Source organism: Typopeltis vanoorti, chromosome 14 (genome assembly GCF_054136105.1).
Source record: "Typopeltis vanoorti isolate ZY-2024b chromosome 14, IOZ_Tvanoo_1.0, whole genome shotgun sequence".
Classification (NCBI taxonomy): domain Eukaryota; kingdom Metazoa; phylum Arthropoda; class Arachnida; order Uropygi; family Thelyphonidae; genus Typopeltis; species Typopeltis vanoorti.
In genome coordinates, this window is record NC_143562.1 from 26,474,650 (window position 1) to 26,491,397 (window position 16,748).

Consider the following 16,748-nt stretch of genomic DNA (forward strand, 5'->3'; position numbering starts at 1 on the left):
AAAAATTTTATTTCTTTAATGTTATAGAGGATAATAAGTAAATAATGTTCTGACTGTTGGTAAGATGGTTGAAGAAATCTAGAGAATGCAAGTTGATATTTAATCTTTTTTTTTTTTTTGTGCATTCTACAAATGAATGGTTCTGAGGCTATTGTAATTTAGTACTGTTAACATGCTAAGGTTTAGATAATCGAACCCTGCTTTAGAAACAAAACATGAAACTTTTTCAAGCCACTTCAGACCTACAATAATAGCAGTGTGATAGGTTCACACTAGGCAATAAAATTCATTTTCCACCTAACATTTACAAATGTTCATGCTGCAATGAAATTCAAGTGTGTTTTACAAACTTTTTTTTAAGATAATAGAGTTGGCTATACTGGATAAATGCTAATCACGTTGATATTTGTTGTTACTTTGTAATACTGATTGCACTTTTACAGACCGGGAACAGATTTTTATTCTAATAAGCATTTGGCTTACAAGTGTCAAAGAATAATTTTAAAAAAATAAATAAAAATTGAATATACCTTAAGTTAGATTTCTGTTTTTTAGTTTCATATTGAAAATATATAAAAGTATATGCAAAAATACATTTGTACACAAGTACGATTAGTTTGCCTCTTATTATTATTATTATTATTAAACAAGACCTCATGGAGTCAAAGACTCATCTAGGAGGTCCTTTTATCTCACACACATCTCATCATACCGGGTCTTAAACACATTCAAACTCCTTGCAGACACCACATTCTCAGGCAAGGCATTCCAATCATTCACAACTCTGCACGAAAAAAACTGCTTCTCACTCCCCTACTCACACCCTCTTTATACAGTTTCCAGGTATGACCTCTGGTTCTCCCCTGATCTCCCACTATTCTCTGTAGAACTTCTCCACCATTGATCCTATAACAACCCCTTACCAACTTGTAGGTCTCTATCATATCTCCCCTCTTCCTTCTCTCCACTAGACTCTGCAAATTACATCTTTTCAATCTTTCCTCATACTCGACATTCCAGAGGTCAGAAACTACCTTAGTCAGTCGCCTTTGGACCCTTTCCAACATCTCTTCATCCTTCTGAAAACCAGGTGACCAAATCTGGGCACAATAGTCCATGTGTGGCCTAATCAAAGCCTTATACAATGGAACAAGAATCTCCCTACTTCTACACATCAGTGTCCTCCTCATCATTCCCAGAAGTCTTTGTGTTGTCTTCACAATTTTGGCGATGTGTCCCCTAAATTTTAGATCCTTATCCACTATCACTCCCAGATCTCTTATTTCCTCTACTTCCAACAATATATTCTCACCAAGCATAAATTCTGCATCCCATCTTTGTTTTCCAAATTTTAAAACCTTACATTTTGCAACATTGAACTCACATCCCCATTTGCTTGCCCAATCACTCAATTTATTCAAGTCTTCTTGCAAGGCCACAACATCTTCACTACTCTTTATGGTTCGTCCCAACTTTGCATCATCTGCAAACAACTGAATATCTCCATCCAAATCTTCGCCAATATCATTAATATACAAGTTAAATAGTAATGGCCCTAAAACAGATCCCTGAGGCACTCCACTAGTGACTTTCCTTTTCCTGGATATTGCACCCCCATACACAACTTGTTGATACCTATCAGATAGCCAGTCTCCAATCCAATGCACTAATCTAATATCCAACCCCATCTGCTCTAGTTTGACTGTCAACTTATCATGAGGTACTCTATCAAAAGCTTTTGCAAAATCCAAGTATATTACTGTGTATCCTTCTCCTCTGTCCAAGGAAGCAGTCACTTTATTGTAATAAGTAAGTAGATTACTAAAACATGACCTCCCTTTAGCAAATCCATGCTGTCCATTGAAGATTATACCATTGTTGTCAACCCAACTCTGGATCCTAGTTCTCACAAGCTTCTCCAACAACTTAACCACAACACCTGACACACAGATAGGCCTATAGTTTGATGCTTGAGTTCGATCACCTCCTTTATGAAGTGGCACAATCTTGCCCTCCTTCCACTCTTTAGGGACTTGACCAAGTGCAAGACTCGTATTAAAAAAATATGTCAAGGCAGGTGTCAACTCTCTGGCATATTCCTTCAGAATACGCAGTGATATATTATCAAGTCCCACAGCCTTATTTACATCTAGTTTACTCAACTCCCCAAACACTTCTTGCTCACTTACAGTCAGTCTCTCTTCCCCATCATCAACTGCTCTTAATCTCTCCATGAAGTCACATTCACAAGATTGAAAGATCTTTATGAACTGCTCATTAAGTATCTCCACCACACATTCTGCAACAGCTGTTGTCGTGACGACTCTTTCCTATGTCGTGTTCTAATTCATCATCTAGTTTCAAGTCACTTTTATGAATAAAATAACTAATTGAGAAATGATCACCGATCCAAAAGTAGGGAAATTTATATTTATACTGCGCCACCCTATTCTCAGATTAGTCTATATAAATAGTAGGATCAATTCTTAATTAGTTAGCAGTCATCTCATTAGGCCGAATCATTTATTATCATTTTTTTACTTGGGGTTCCCGCAAGATTCGAATATTTATGAACGGTGCAATAATAAGGAATTCAGGCAAACACAATATTTAGATCAACAAAATAAAACATTTAATATATGATATGGTTAACAAATACAAGAACTCTATTTTAAAATGGAACTACACAAATAACTTAACACATCTTCCTAAGTCAGTTATGCCAATACAATGTTCTAACTTTCATATACAATTCACAGTCTCAAAACACAAATCTTCTTATCTCAAGTTAACATAACAACTTCACATTTATTCAGTCTTCACAAATCTATCAGCTCAATGTTTATATTCACAGCAGGCAATAAACTACGTAAGCAATATTCCAAGCAAATATATTCCGGACTTTGAGCATCAGAGATATATCACAGTTAATGCTAAAATAGACAAACTTATACAACTACTCTTACCAGACAAATTCTTCAATACATCAAATTATTGAGAGAGCACTTATGAATTAACTTAATTAACGTTAGCGGAACACACATAATAAAAATTCTCCAAGCTTAAACTGTACTACTGTTAGTCGCACTTCACTATTCCAAACAACAGTAATTAGGTACTGATTTCTTTTCTTATTCACTTTTCTCCAAGTAATCAATATAACTCTTTCCTAGGGCAACATAGAATTAAATCGTAATCCAGATTAACTGGAACTAATCAGGATTTTCGCATTGACTGTCCAGTTTCCCTTTTATCTGATTACGACATTAACCTTTCTTCATAACGACAGCTGATTTCGCTTATAATATTAAACTTTATGATTCACTACTTATTGGTTCACTTCCGAACACTATTTTCATAAATTTCTGCCCTATGGATTCTATAATCTTCTTCTACTTCTTTACTTGTATGCTGCCTTCCCTCTGGTTCCGCAAAACTCTCTCCTCCCTCGCTTAATAATAATTCCTCTCTTCCTTCCCTGTCTTATCTCTGACCTTCCTTCTCTTTTCTGTTTTTATCTATGACCTTCACTCCCACCTTACGTTCGAACGCCACGCTCTACTCCACTCGTGGTTGTTTACGCGTGCGTCTCCATGACAATAGACTAAGCGTAAACATTTCGCCAATGTAATGTATGCTCTACTACTGCTACATGAGTGATTACATAACATTAAATATTTCACAAATAAGAACAACATAATATTTAAGCTACTTCTTCAACTTTTTGATTACGTATACAGTTAAATATAAAAATAACACTTTACGTTACATCATACATATTTGGTTATACAAAATTCTATACATTTTAATATTTCATAAATTAATAGTAGGTCAGGTTTTCAATAAATATTTAATTAGTAATTCTTAATTAAGTAATAATAAATAATTTTATATAAGTCATGATTAATATTTAATAAGCAAATGTTAAATGTGAATGAAAAAAATAAATTACATAACATAGCTTCATTCACAATTTAACAGTCTTTATACCATTTCCTCCAATCAATGTCATCCTTCCATAATCATTCTTTCTTTTGCTGGCTACATATCGAAAGAACTCCCTAGGATTCTTTTTAGCTTCATTAGCTAACTGCTGTTCATACCTCTCTTTAGCTACTCTCACCAACCAAGTCACTCTCCTTGCCTGGTCTTTGTAAAACTCATGAAATTGGTTACTTCCACTTCTCTTATGCTGCCTCCACAATGCCCTTTTTCTCTGTATTGCATGCTTAATCTCTTTATTCATCCATCTCACACCTAACTTATTTAACCTTCTCACCCGTGGTATACATTTAGACATCGCATCCACTAAATATTTTTTGAAAATCCCCCAAGCTGCATTGATCTCTTTTCCAGCTAACTCCTCATTCCATGCTACACCTGCAAGCTGTCTCCTTATCTCACAGAACAGACCAAAAGGTTTAATGAATTCTGTTTTGGAGATCTCTAATGTATGGAATAGAAAGCTTATCTTATTTCAGCTTATTGACAGATGTCTGTAAATGTAGTTGAGTTATGATCTATATACATAGCATGCTTGAAAATAGTAAAACAACTAGAATTATTTGCTATCCGAAATATTCTCGGACATGGGCATAGTTTTCTTTTTTGTTTTGTCCTTTTCAAAGTAATGTCCTTCATGTGCTATACATTTTTTTTTTGTATTATTTTCAACTGTTACTCAGACATGTGCAACAAGTTACTTTGAAACATCTTGTATGTGGTAATGGCAGTGGCTTGTTTCATATCTGTCATCATCGTCAGCCTTTTTCTGTCTGCTGCTAGACAAAAGCTTTCCCCTAAGTCCTCCATTTATTCCTACATTTATGCCATTGCCATCTCTTTAGTATCTTCCCATCATCTCTTTGGTCTTTCTGTAGCTCTTTCCATCTTTAGGATACCATTCTGATATCAGCTTTGTCTATTTTTGAGTGTTACTTCTTGCAATATTACCTGCTCATTGCCATATGGAACTTTTAATGGCTGTTATAATATTTCTCATCCTAGTCTGAGCTCTGATCCAAGTATTGCACTTTCTATCTAGAATGATAATACTGTGTTGTGATCTTTCCATTTTCCTCTAGGTAATCATCAACTCGTTGGTCAATTTTTGTGTCAAAGTCCACTTTTCACTTGTATACGTAACAATTGGAAGTATACAACTGTTGAATATTTTTCTTTTAATGTAGATTGTTTCCTCTGAGTGCTTTATGGTGTTTTCCAAAAGGCTATCCAACAAAGTTGAATTCTAATTATAATTTTTTTCTTCACAATGTCCCTTTACTGCGATCTTAGTATAGGTGAGGAGATTAGTATATCAATTTCTTGGTGTTCCATTTGTATTGGCTTTTTGGTGATGTGTTTATTATACATTATTTTTGTCTTTATTTATATTTAATCCTTTCTTTTTACTTTCTGCATTCAATTCACTGATCATTTGTTGAAGTTCTTCTGCAGAGTTTCCTAAAAGAATAATGCCATCAGCAAATCGTAGATGATTTAGTTCTTTCCCATTTACCATAATTTATATATAACTCTATTTTTCTAATCCAGGTTTTAAAAAATTTCTTCCAGGACTGCTGCAATTAATTTAGGTGAAATGGCATCTCCCTGTCTAACTCTCTTTTTTATAGGAAAGTTCATATTTGTTCCTGATTTTATAGCTGCAGTTGAATTTTTATATATATGGTTAAGTATATCAATGTAAGTTTTTTTAATTTCCTTGATTTTGAAGAACATCTAAAATTGCTAATGTTGAGATTGAATCAAATGCCTTTTCAAAATCAATAAGTGACCAGGCCTAAGGTTTTTTTGGTATTCATTTGTCTGTTCGATAATTTGTCTTATTACTACATATATATATGATCAATGGTGTTGTAATTTTTTCCCAATCCTGCTTGTTCTGGAGCTTAGCAAAACTCTAATTTGTTTTGTATTCTGTTGCTAATGATTTTTGTAAAAATTTTGTATATTGTTGAAAGACAACTGATAGGAAAGTAATTTTTAATATCTTCTTGAGATGTCTCCCTTTTCAAGAACTATAATAAGAATAGCATTATTTCAACTTGTTGGTATTCTCTTCTGTTGGGTAGGCATTATTTTACATAATTTAACATGATTGTTTTGATGTCATGCTTTAACATAATCATGACTGGTTCACCACCTGTTTTCAGAACTTCTGTTGGTAACTCATCTTCACCTGGTGTCTTTCTATTACGCATGGTACCCATTGCATACTGAACTTCTATTAAAACATCGGGGCATATTTCTTCCTCTTCCATTTGGGATATTACATTTTTTGTTTTCATATTGGTTTGAGCCTTGGGAATCATCATCATAATTTTGCATGGAAGGATACTGTTCTCTGTTATTGATCTGTTTGTCTTTAATTGTACTCCATTTTCATCTTTAAGGGTTATTAATTTATTTTGTCCTATGGACAATTCCCTTCTTACTCTTTTTAGACTCATATTGTTTTCTTTTGTAATTCTGAGTTTCTTTGTTCCAAAGTTTCTAATTTTTTTTTTTTATGTCATTCTTTTCCTTATTGTTTTACATATCTCTGAGAATGTAGTCATGCATTATCTAGAAGCAAATTTGTTTTCAGAATTGTATATTTTAAGTGTCTTTACTTCATATTTGCTAATCACAGTTTCTTTCTGAGGCTGAAAAATTATGCCTTTGGATTAAAAAGAATCCTGACAAAAATGCTATGCAAAATTTCTGTAGCTTGACTTCAAAATTTCTTCAAATGAAAGTATGAACCAATCATGATTATGTTAAATAAAAGTTATACATCATGCCTACAAAAGAAGAGAATATCAGACAGTTGGAATAATGCTATCCTTATTATAGTTTTTAAAAAGGGAGACATCTCGAGAAGATATTAAAAATATACTGAAATAACAGTTAGGTCTGTGTATAAATCCAAGACTCATTACTAATCAAAAACCTATCTTAGACATTTTGTCCCCACAAAAAAAAAAAAAAAAAAAGCATTAATAAGAGTCGAATCTTTTTTGGCAGACTTCTGTGTAAGTTCATTTTTATCTTTCACGGAGAACCCAGTTTACATATACATGGCTTATTTTAATCCAATAACAGTATGCTGAGCCCTTTTCTGAAACACATTTAAAACTGGCAGACATATCCAGGGTGTTTGATCATGTCTGGCATAAAGGTCTCCTTGCAAAACTACCATGTTAAGATCTGCATTGAGTTCTTTGCATTTGGTCACCATTTTCTTGTCCAGTGCATGTTGTGTTGAATGGTTTCCTCTCTTTGGATTTCTTTATCAAGCTGGGGTATCCTGGAGCTCTTTTGCTTTTGCCTAATCTCTTCCTCCTTCACATTGGCCTTCTCTCATTGACCATAGTTTTGACAATGACAGCACACTGTGTTCTTAATATTTGACAGTCTGTTTCTGTTAATGATTAAAGCTTGAACATTCTTCAAACCAATGAATTAAACACCGACCTTACCATTCTCATGTGGGGTAAACATGATCTAGCAAATTTCAGTGTTCTCAAAACTTTATCCTGTCTTGGAAATACTTTTATTGGGATTATATTGATCAAGTGCATATAACAACAACTAAGTTATACCAACTAGTTTCACTAACTAAGTCTGTCGGCATCTTCAGGGTACATAACTGATGTACGACACTAAAAAGTAAAAAACTGTTACAAACTATAATCAACCGATTCTAATTATATTAAACAAAGAACAGAGCGCATACAATACATTCATAGAGTGTGGATGATATCACTTGTTGTTATTTAGGAACGTTCTATAGTTGGCACTGTAATTCAGTTCTGGCGAGTTGAAGGATCTGATAAGGGTCTTCCAGATCACGGGCAAGATTAGTCCTTGGTTCCTGTTAAGGTTTTGTATACAGCGGTCAACTGTTGTGGCCTCCTTAAAAATTCGGGAGCGGAAGTCCTCCTCCATGTAAGGAATTGTGCTTCTATCCCACTCTATGGTATGGTTCGTTCTTGAGAAATGAAAAGCTAAACCCGATTTTTCTTCTCTGTTATTATTGACGTCACCTATGTGTTCTTTTTGCCTAATTTCAAGGCTCCTTGAAGTTTGGCCGATGTAATTCAAGCCGCACAAGCATGGTATGTTATAAACTCCAGCATATTTGGAGAAAGGATGGCTATCTTTTGGAGATCTTAAGAATTGTCTAATTGTTTCTGTGGGTTTAAAGGCCACTCTTATTTTATGTGGTCTAAGGAGTCTAGCAATCTTATTGGAAACTGTCCCCAAGTATGGAATGACGATGGTAGAAATATAACGTACATCATCTTGTTGTCTTTGTCGGGGTTCAGAGAAAAGTATCTTGTGGACAAGTGTTCGAGGAAATCCATTCATGGTAAGGTTGGTGGATATCAGGGATAGTTCTTCCTGGAGGTCTTGTTGATCTGTTGTAAGGAGAGAGGCACGGTTCTTCAACATATGTACAATACTAAGTTTCTGAGAAATGTGGTGTGAGGAAGTGAAATGTAAATAACGTCCTGTATTGGTAGGTTTGCGGTAAACTGAGAGGTTGATACCACCATTCGGAAGCTTCTTAATTAAAGTGTCCAGAAATGATAATTTGTTATCTTCTTGAAGTTCTAGAGTGAATTTGATTGTGTTTTAAGGAGGCCACAACAGTTGCCCGCTGTATACAAAACCTTAACAGGAACCAAGGACTAATCTTGCCCGTGATCTGGAAGACCCTTATCAGATCCTTCAACTCGCCAGAACTGAATTACAGTGCCAACTATAGAACGTTCCTAAATAACAACAAGTGATATTATCCACGCTCTATGAATGTATTGTATGCGCTCTGTTCTTTGTTTAATATAATTGGAATCGGTTGATTATAGTTTGTAACAGTTTTTTACTTTTTAGTGTCGTACATCAGTTATGTACCCTGAAGATCCAACAGACTTAGTTGGTGAAACTAGTTGGTATAACTTAGTTGTTGTTATATGCACTTGATCAATATAATCCCAATAAAAATATTTCCAGAGCTTTTTGGTCAAGAAAATTAAACGTTTTTTTTTATCCTGTCTTATTTCTTGGAAGAGCTTACTTCTTGACCCCCCCCCTCCAATTTTGATAACAATAATAATCATCAAAATTTGGGGGGGGTCAAGAAGTAAGCTCTTTCTTCCAAGAAATATTATTATTATTATTATTATTATTATTATTATTATTACGGGCAACTCCAGGGAGTCATTAGACTCATCGAGGGAGGCCCCAAATCATTTTCATCACAACTATTCGACATTCATACAGTATCTATCATACCTCGCCTTAAACTCATTCACTGTCACAGCATCCACCACAGACTCAGGGAGCGCATTCCACTCATTCACTACTCTAAAAGTAAAGAACCCAGCTCTAACACCTTTACTAACCACACTTTTGCCCAGTTTCCATGGATGTCCCCTAGTCCTCCCACAACCAGCCCTGTTCTCAAAAATATCTTCTGAATTAATTTTATAGAAACCCTTCAGTAATTTGAATGTCTCAATCATATCTCCCCTCCTCCGCCTATCAACCAATTTTTGCAACCCACAAATCCTCAACCTGTTCTCATACGGTTCATTCCACAGACCTGCTATCATCTTGGTCACTCGCCTCTGGATCCTCTCCACCTCCTCCCCATCAAGAAGAAACCTAGGTGACCAAATCTGAGCACAGTAGTCGAGATGAGGTCTTATCAAGGCTCGATACAGAGGAACAATAACCTGCTTGTCTCTGCTTGTCAATGTATTCTTCAGCAACCAAGTGATTTGATGAGCTGATTTGGCCACTTTTGCAATGTGTCCCCTAAATTTCAATTCCTTATCCACCAACACTCCTAAATCTCGTGCCTCATCAATTTCCTGGAGCACGGTTCCACCAATGCAGTAAACTGCCTCCCATCTTTTCACCCCAAAATGCATAACCTTACATTTTGCCACATTAAATTGACATCCATTCTCCCTAGCCCAGACCTCCAATCTATCCAAATCATCCTGCAAAATTTTGACGTCATCTGCATTCACTATTGCCCTACCCAACTTCGCATCATCCGCAAACAAATGAACTGTTCCTCTCGGATCCTTTCCTATATCATTTATGAACAAATTAAACAGCAGTGGTCCAAGAACAGATCCTTGTGGTACACCACTAGTCACAGGCCGTCTTGTGGACTCTACTCCTGAGTAAACCACTCTCTGATATCTCTCCGTCAACCACCCTCCTATCCATCTCACCAACCCTATGTCCATTCCCATATGCTGCAATTTACTGATTAGAATTCCATGTGGTATCCTGTCAAAGGCCTTAGCAAGGTCCAGCAGAATCACTGTAAACCCATTACCCTTATCCAGTTCAGCCGTCACTGTGTTATAATACGTGAGCAAGTTACTGAGGCATGACCTACCCTTCACAAAACCATGCTGTCCCCGATACAGTATCCCATTTTCTTCTATCCAATCTTGTATTTTCCTCTTGACTATTTTCTCTAAGACCTTGATAATGATTCCTGTTATGCTGATTGGCCGGTAATTTTCAACAGCAGCCTTGGAACCACCTTTGTGCAGTGGAACTATTTTCCCCTCTTTCCACCCCCTTGGGACTGACCCAGTCCTGAGGCTCAAATTAAACATAATGGTCAAGGGCACTGACAATTCTTTGGCCGCTTCACGTACGACACGAGCTGGTATACCATCCAATCCCACAGATGTATTGACATTGAGGTTCTGTAATAGACTAGTTACCTCTACCTCATTCATCACAATTCCAGTATAAGCTGTTGGTTCCTCCATTTCCGCAAAGCCACCACCTGGATGATATACTCTTGCAAAGTGCTCGCTCAGTAATTCCACAACATCGACTGATTCAGTTACCTCCCTACCCTCAGCATTTTTCAAGATCATTCTACCATGAGCATTTTTCCTTTTACTTGCAACATATTGAAAAAACTGTTTGGGATTCTCTTTAGCTTGCATGGCCAATTTCCTTTCGTAATCTGCTTTTGCATTTCTTACCACCCTTGTTACCATCCTGGCCTGAGCTTTATACTGTTCATGCACCTGATGGTCACCCTTCTCCTTAAATTCCCTCCACAATTGTTTCTTTTTTTGCAGCTCAAGCTTAATAGTGTTATTCATCCATTTAACCCCTACCTGATTTATTATTCGGACTCTTGGTATACAGTCAACCATTGCCTCCTGCAAACAGTTCTTGACCACCTCCCATGCACCATCAACATCCAGCCCTTGCAGTTTTACATGCCATGGCATTGAGCCAAGCACACACCTAAGCTTGTCATACTTACCAGCCCGGTAATTCCACATATACCCTGTCTTAATTGTAAATTCGACTCCTTTAGCCACCTCCCAAGTCATGACCTTATGGTCACTCTCACCAATTGGTGGCAACAAGGTCATGTTCGTTACAGCCACATTCTCAGTTGCAATTACTAGGTCCAGCACTCTCTGCCCCCTGGTATTTTCCAATACATGTTGCCGTAGATAGTTGTCCCTTAATAACTGCATAAAATCCAATTCCTTCCTCCCATGTGCCCTCTCCTCTTTCCAGTCAATATTACCATAATTGAAATCACCCATAATAATTACCCTCCTTCCATTCATTTCTTCTATTTGCTTATGCATACTATTCCCACCATCCACTCCATCACCCGGTCTATAGCAGCACCCAATTGTATATTTTGTTCTGCTAGATTGTATCTCACACCAAACAGCCTCAAATGTGCTTTTTTCCCCATCCTGCAGTTCAACTTCTATACTCCTTGGCTGAAGCTCATCAGCTATCATCAATAACACTCCTCCCCCCTTTTTATTCACCCTGTCACTCCTGAACACGCTATACCCATCGCATTCAATCCCACTAGCTTTATCATCTTCTGTCAGCCATGTTTCACTAATACCGACAACCTGTGGCCTGGAAGTGCCAACCATGGCCAAAAACTCTTCCTTCTTGTTCCTAATACTCCTGGCATTAGTGTACATGAATCGCAGAAGCCCATTTGTCCCATCCCTACTTTGATTCCTTATACTAATTATCCCATTCTGATTTGTTGTCCGTCGTACTCGCCCGGGCATAATATACTCATTCATACACTTAACTGCCCCCCCTAAAGTCTGCATATCTACTCCCCCCCCTCTTAATAAATCTAGTTTCCCTGAGTCTGTACATCCACTTCCACATCATTCATCAACACTCTTTCAAGTCTCCGTACACCAACTCCATTCAAATGTAACCCATCCATCTTATATAAGTCCTTTCGCCCATCGAACTCATTCCACACATCCACAAATTCCACACCACTCTCCATGCATAACCCACGCATAAAGTCATTGGCAATTATGGCCCTCCTTCTAAACACTTCGCTGTCATACCGCAGTAAGATACTCACCATCCTAACTCTCTCAATCTTCTCTTTTGGTACCTCAAACAACTCCCTCACATCCTCTATCATTTCCATTTTGTCCTCTTTCAAATCATTCGTTCCTGCCACTATTATCATCTCTTTCACCCTCTGTTTTTGCAGTCGAATAGATTCGCTGACGTCCTTTATGTTCGCACCCGGCTGGTACGACTTCGTTAAACTCTCAATTATTACGCCTCTTAATAGCGAATCCCCATACAGCAAGATAGTTGTCCTGACAGGATAAAGTTTTGAGAACACTGAAATTTGCTAGATCATGTTTACCCCACATGAGAATGGTAAGGTCAGTGTTTAATTCATTGGTTTGAAGAATGTTCAAGCTTTAATCATTAACAGAAACAGACTGTCAGATATTAAGAACACAGTGTGCTGTCATTGTCAAAACTATGGTCAATGAGAGAAGGTCAATGTGAAGGAGGAAGAGATTTCTGCACCATTTTTGTTGATTATCTTATTATATTATATTATTCAACTCTCACATACCTTATTTATCCTGCTGGCTGTGCAATTTTTATTAAATATTAAAGTGTGTGAGATTTTTATATTATAATAAGTGTGTGTGAGCCTTTCCTTTGCTCTGCATGTTATTCCCCCCTTACGTCCAACCAATATTTAATGACAGTCATGGGGTAAAATAACGATATATTAAATTTGTTGGTTAGATTAATCTAATTCATATCCTGGGATAGTGCACTTCAATGCCAATATGTTGTACTCTAAATAATGAAGCTCAATAAATTATAAAATAATAATTACTTTAACCATTAATTTATATACAAGAGATAGTAATCACAAGAAACATTTTTTATACCAAATAAAAATTAAACATTTATGAACTCAAAGAAATCTCTCTCATATCCTATTCAATATTTAGAAATATTGAATAGGATATGAAATAATTCAATCAATAAAATTATCATTCAGTTCAACATGTGTAATCTCACTTGGCCTTATAGCAGCTTGTTTTAATGTATCTGTCTTTTGATTATCTGAATTAGACATAGAAAAAGAAGGTCTCGCAAACAATAGGAATATATTACTTGATCAGTCAAATACATTTCCAATTTCCTGAGCTTTCATGGCAGGTTCTGAATTACCTCTGAGAAATATTTATCACTTGCCTTTAATGCAGCATACATTTGCATTATTCTTGGAAGGTAACTTCTAAAAAGTTCTCCAACATTCTTTAAATTTAGTTCCATTGAGTAACTATCTTGCTGGCTGTACTCTCCTGCATGCTTCCTCTCGCGTTCTTGTTTCTGAGCGACAACCTCCTTACCTTCCCACTGATCTCTTCTACTTTCCCTGCAAATTTCCTCTTTTTTTTTCCCTTTTTTTTTTGTCTTACTGATGACAGCTTTTATACACAGTTTTCCACAACCAATGTGCATATCCAATCGCGAGATTCACAATGAAACTTTACATCACACACACATCTGCTGTTATTACAATCCTTATGTCACATGATAGTTTGAATAATACAGAATACATAATTACCATACTGAATAACTTAACATAACAGAAATGTATTTCTCACAAACAACAAATTTAAAACTTGTAACAATGAACATATTAAACAAGACATTGATGTGAGATTTTATATTATGATATCAGTTCATATTTTCTCTTCTTGGATGGATTTTCACATCTATCCTATCCTGGCACAAACCCATCTCATTCGTAGTCTCCTGATCCTCTAAAAAACACAAAGCAAAACACAAAACAAAACTCCTAATACTATATAAATCTGAAATCCTTAGAATACTATTTTCACATTTGGGATAGTGTACCAAAAAATTTCCTTTAGAATGGTATTATCTTCTGATATAATCCAGAAGAGGGCAGTCCACTTAATAAATGACCTTTTCCATCATTTTCTTATAGATGCTCTCTTTCTGTGTTATGCTCCTTTCTATAGATAATTTCATAAGTGGCACTCCACTGAACTGGTCACCACCATCATACCACTTTTCTCTGAACATGTAAAAGCATGAAAAGCAAGTATTCATACACATATTAACTTTAACCTCACTGAACCAAATTCACCCTTCAATGGTTATTCAGCTTTCCTATGTAACAGCAGGAGTTTTTTTTTTTCTTTTTTTATTTATTTTATTATTTTTTTTTTTTACACCTTCAAAATGCTTCCTCTTTCCCTCAAATATAGTTGCTTTGCTAGTTGTGAAGAAACTTCACATGTAAAATTTGTTTTACTTACACTTGGATACAAGATCATTCTTTTTACAGGTGTAAAAAGAATGATGGTTGAGAATATTCAAAACCAAAGACCATGAACTGCTGCTGTTACACAGGAAAACTAAGGTCTTTGGTTTTGAATATTCTCAACTATCATTCTTTTTACGTCTTCAAAATGCTTCTCTCCCCTCTAAATATAGTTGCTTTGCTCATTTCTTCTGGTCTCTGGACATTCTGTAATATCTTGATATCTCTTGGCTACTTTTACCAAGCTTCACATAATATTCTCTATAGATTTTTATTTTAAAACATAAAATATCATTCCCTACCACCTTGTAAAATTATATTTTTAAATAAGCTAAAAAACACAATGCAACATAGGTATGCATTTAAAAAAAATTGACTAATGTGCAGTACAAATTTAGACAATGAGCATAACAGTGACTTTTTTTTACTAAACTCAAAATACTAATTTAATGTCAAGTTGATGTATGTGCCTTGTCTGTTGATGCCTTGAAGCTGAGCTGTTGCCAAGCTCGCATTCTTCACATCTCGTAATTGCATTACAAGTTATGTGTTATTCTCAGCAGCTTGTCATGGCAAGTAATTTGTCTTTATTGAAATTTAATTAGTGTCATGATAAGCTGCTGTGGAGTAAGCTTTCATAGTTCATTAATATTGGTGATGTTGGTTGGAAAGAAACCCGAGTCTCTTTTCTGCTTAGGATACAGAGAATCTTTATAAGGGCTTTTCAACTGAAAGCTAGTTAGCCAGTCTCATATGAAGATGGCAGGTTTCTCCTCCTGTAAACTTAGATTTTCATCACTAAACAGGCAAACTAGCCAGAAAAATTCAGCAATTTACAAATATGCATACCTTGTAGATAAGATTTGGATTCACTGTCATTATCAACAGAGCTATAGAGGCTCTGGTCTGGCAATATATTTATTAAAAAATGAAAAAATAAATGACAGGCTACAAAAGCTTATTTTGGAAAGCATTTACTTGTTTGCTTACACATGCTTACTAAAGGAGTAAAGATTCCGTATATACTATCTTTATGTGAATTTTTTTTCCTATAAATTTGTTCACTATAATCAGAGGATCAAGTTGTAAATGTGGGTCTGTCTGTCTGCTACCTATATACCAATTTTTTATTTTCACTCTCTCAGGCAAAGTGGATCTTTATAATACTTCAGATACGAAGTCCATAAAATATGGAATTCATATTTATATGCATCTCTTTGCATATAAACTTTGCAGTAGTTGGCATGATGAAGAACAGCATTAAAAATCCAATTTTTATCAATGCCAGAGTTTAGGCAGTGTTCTCTTTCATTGAAGTTAATTGCAATGAAAAATAAGATGTACTTTTGATAATTTCATAAGCATACAAAATTTATAATAAAGTTTTGATGATTTTTATATCTTTAAAGCATTAATGAAATGCATTTTATTGATTGTATGTTGATATTACAGGACCACAGAAAACAGAATCAACCTGTCTCAGTAAAATGGTATTCGAATCTCTAATAAGGGATCTTCTTCTTGTACGGCATTATAGAGTTGAAATTTATAAACCTAAAGCTGGAAAAGGAAGTGATTGGATATTGGAGTTGAAGGTATTGAAATATGTATTATATGTATATATGTAAATATATAAGTAGAAATAATATAAAAAGAAATATATGAATAATATTTATATATAATATATATTATACATCATCATCATCAAATTCCTGACATGTACCCTCAAGGGGTGTACAGGATATGGTAGTACTACATGAAAAATTTACATCATTACTAACTTCCTATCTACAATTTTCCTCCAAATCAGTCTGTTACTTGTCAAGACTCCAACATTATCAAATCTTATATTTCTATCGTCTAAGGCACTTTGTACAGTATCAATCCACCTATATCTTGGTCTTCCTCTGAGTCGTTTTCCTGACAACCTGGCAGAGAGGCAGAGAACACTTGCTTTGCTAATCTTTCCTCGCCCTTTCTGTTTAAGTGACCATACCACCTGAGATTAGCTCTGCTAACACATTCCTGGATACTGAAAATGTCAAGTTCTTTCCTAATATACTCGTTTTTA

At 35.6% G+C, this 16,748-nt stretch overlaps 1 protein-coding gene across 1 annotated transcript in view; it reads left to right on the forward strand.

Annotated features, from left to right (window-relative positions):
- Nucleotides 1-16,748, forward strand: part of spel1 (DNA mismatch repair protein spel1) — a 239,999-nt gene that overhangs the window by 17,691 nt on the left and 205,560 nt on the right. The window contains exon 5 of the mRNA XM_090404470.1: nucleotides 16,130-16,272. Coding sequence (XP_090260596.1) covers nucleotides 16,130-16,272 — 143 coding nt within the window. The remainder of the gene's footprint in view (nucleotides 1-16,129; nucleotides 16,273-16,748) is intronic.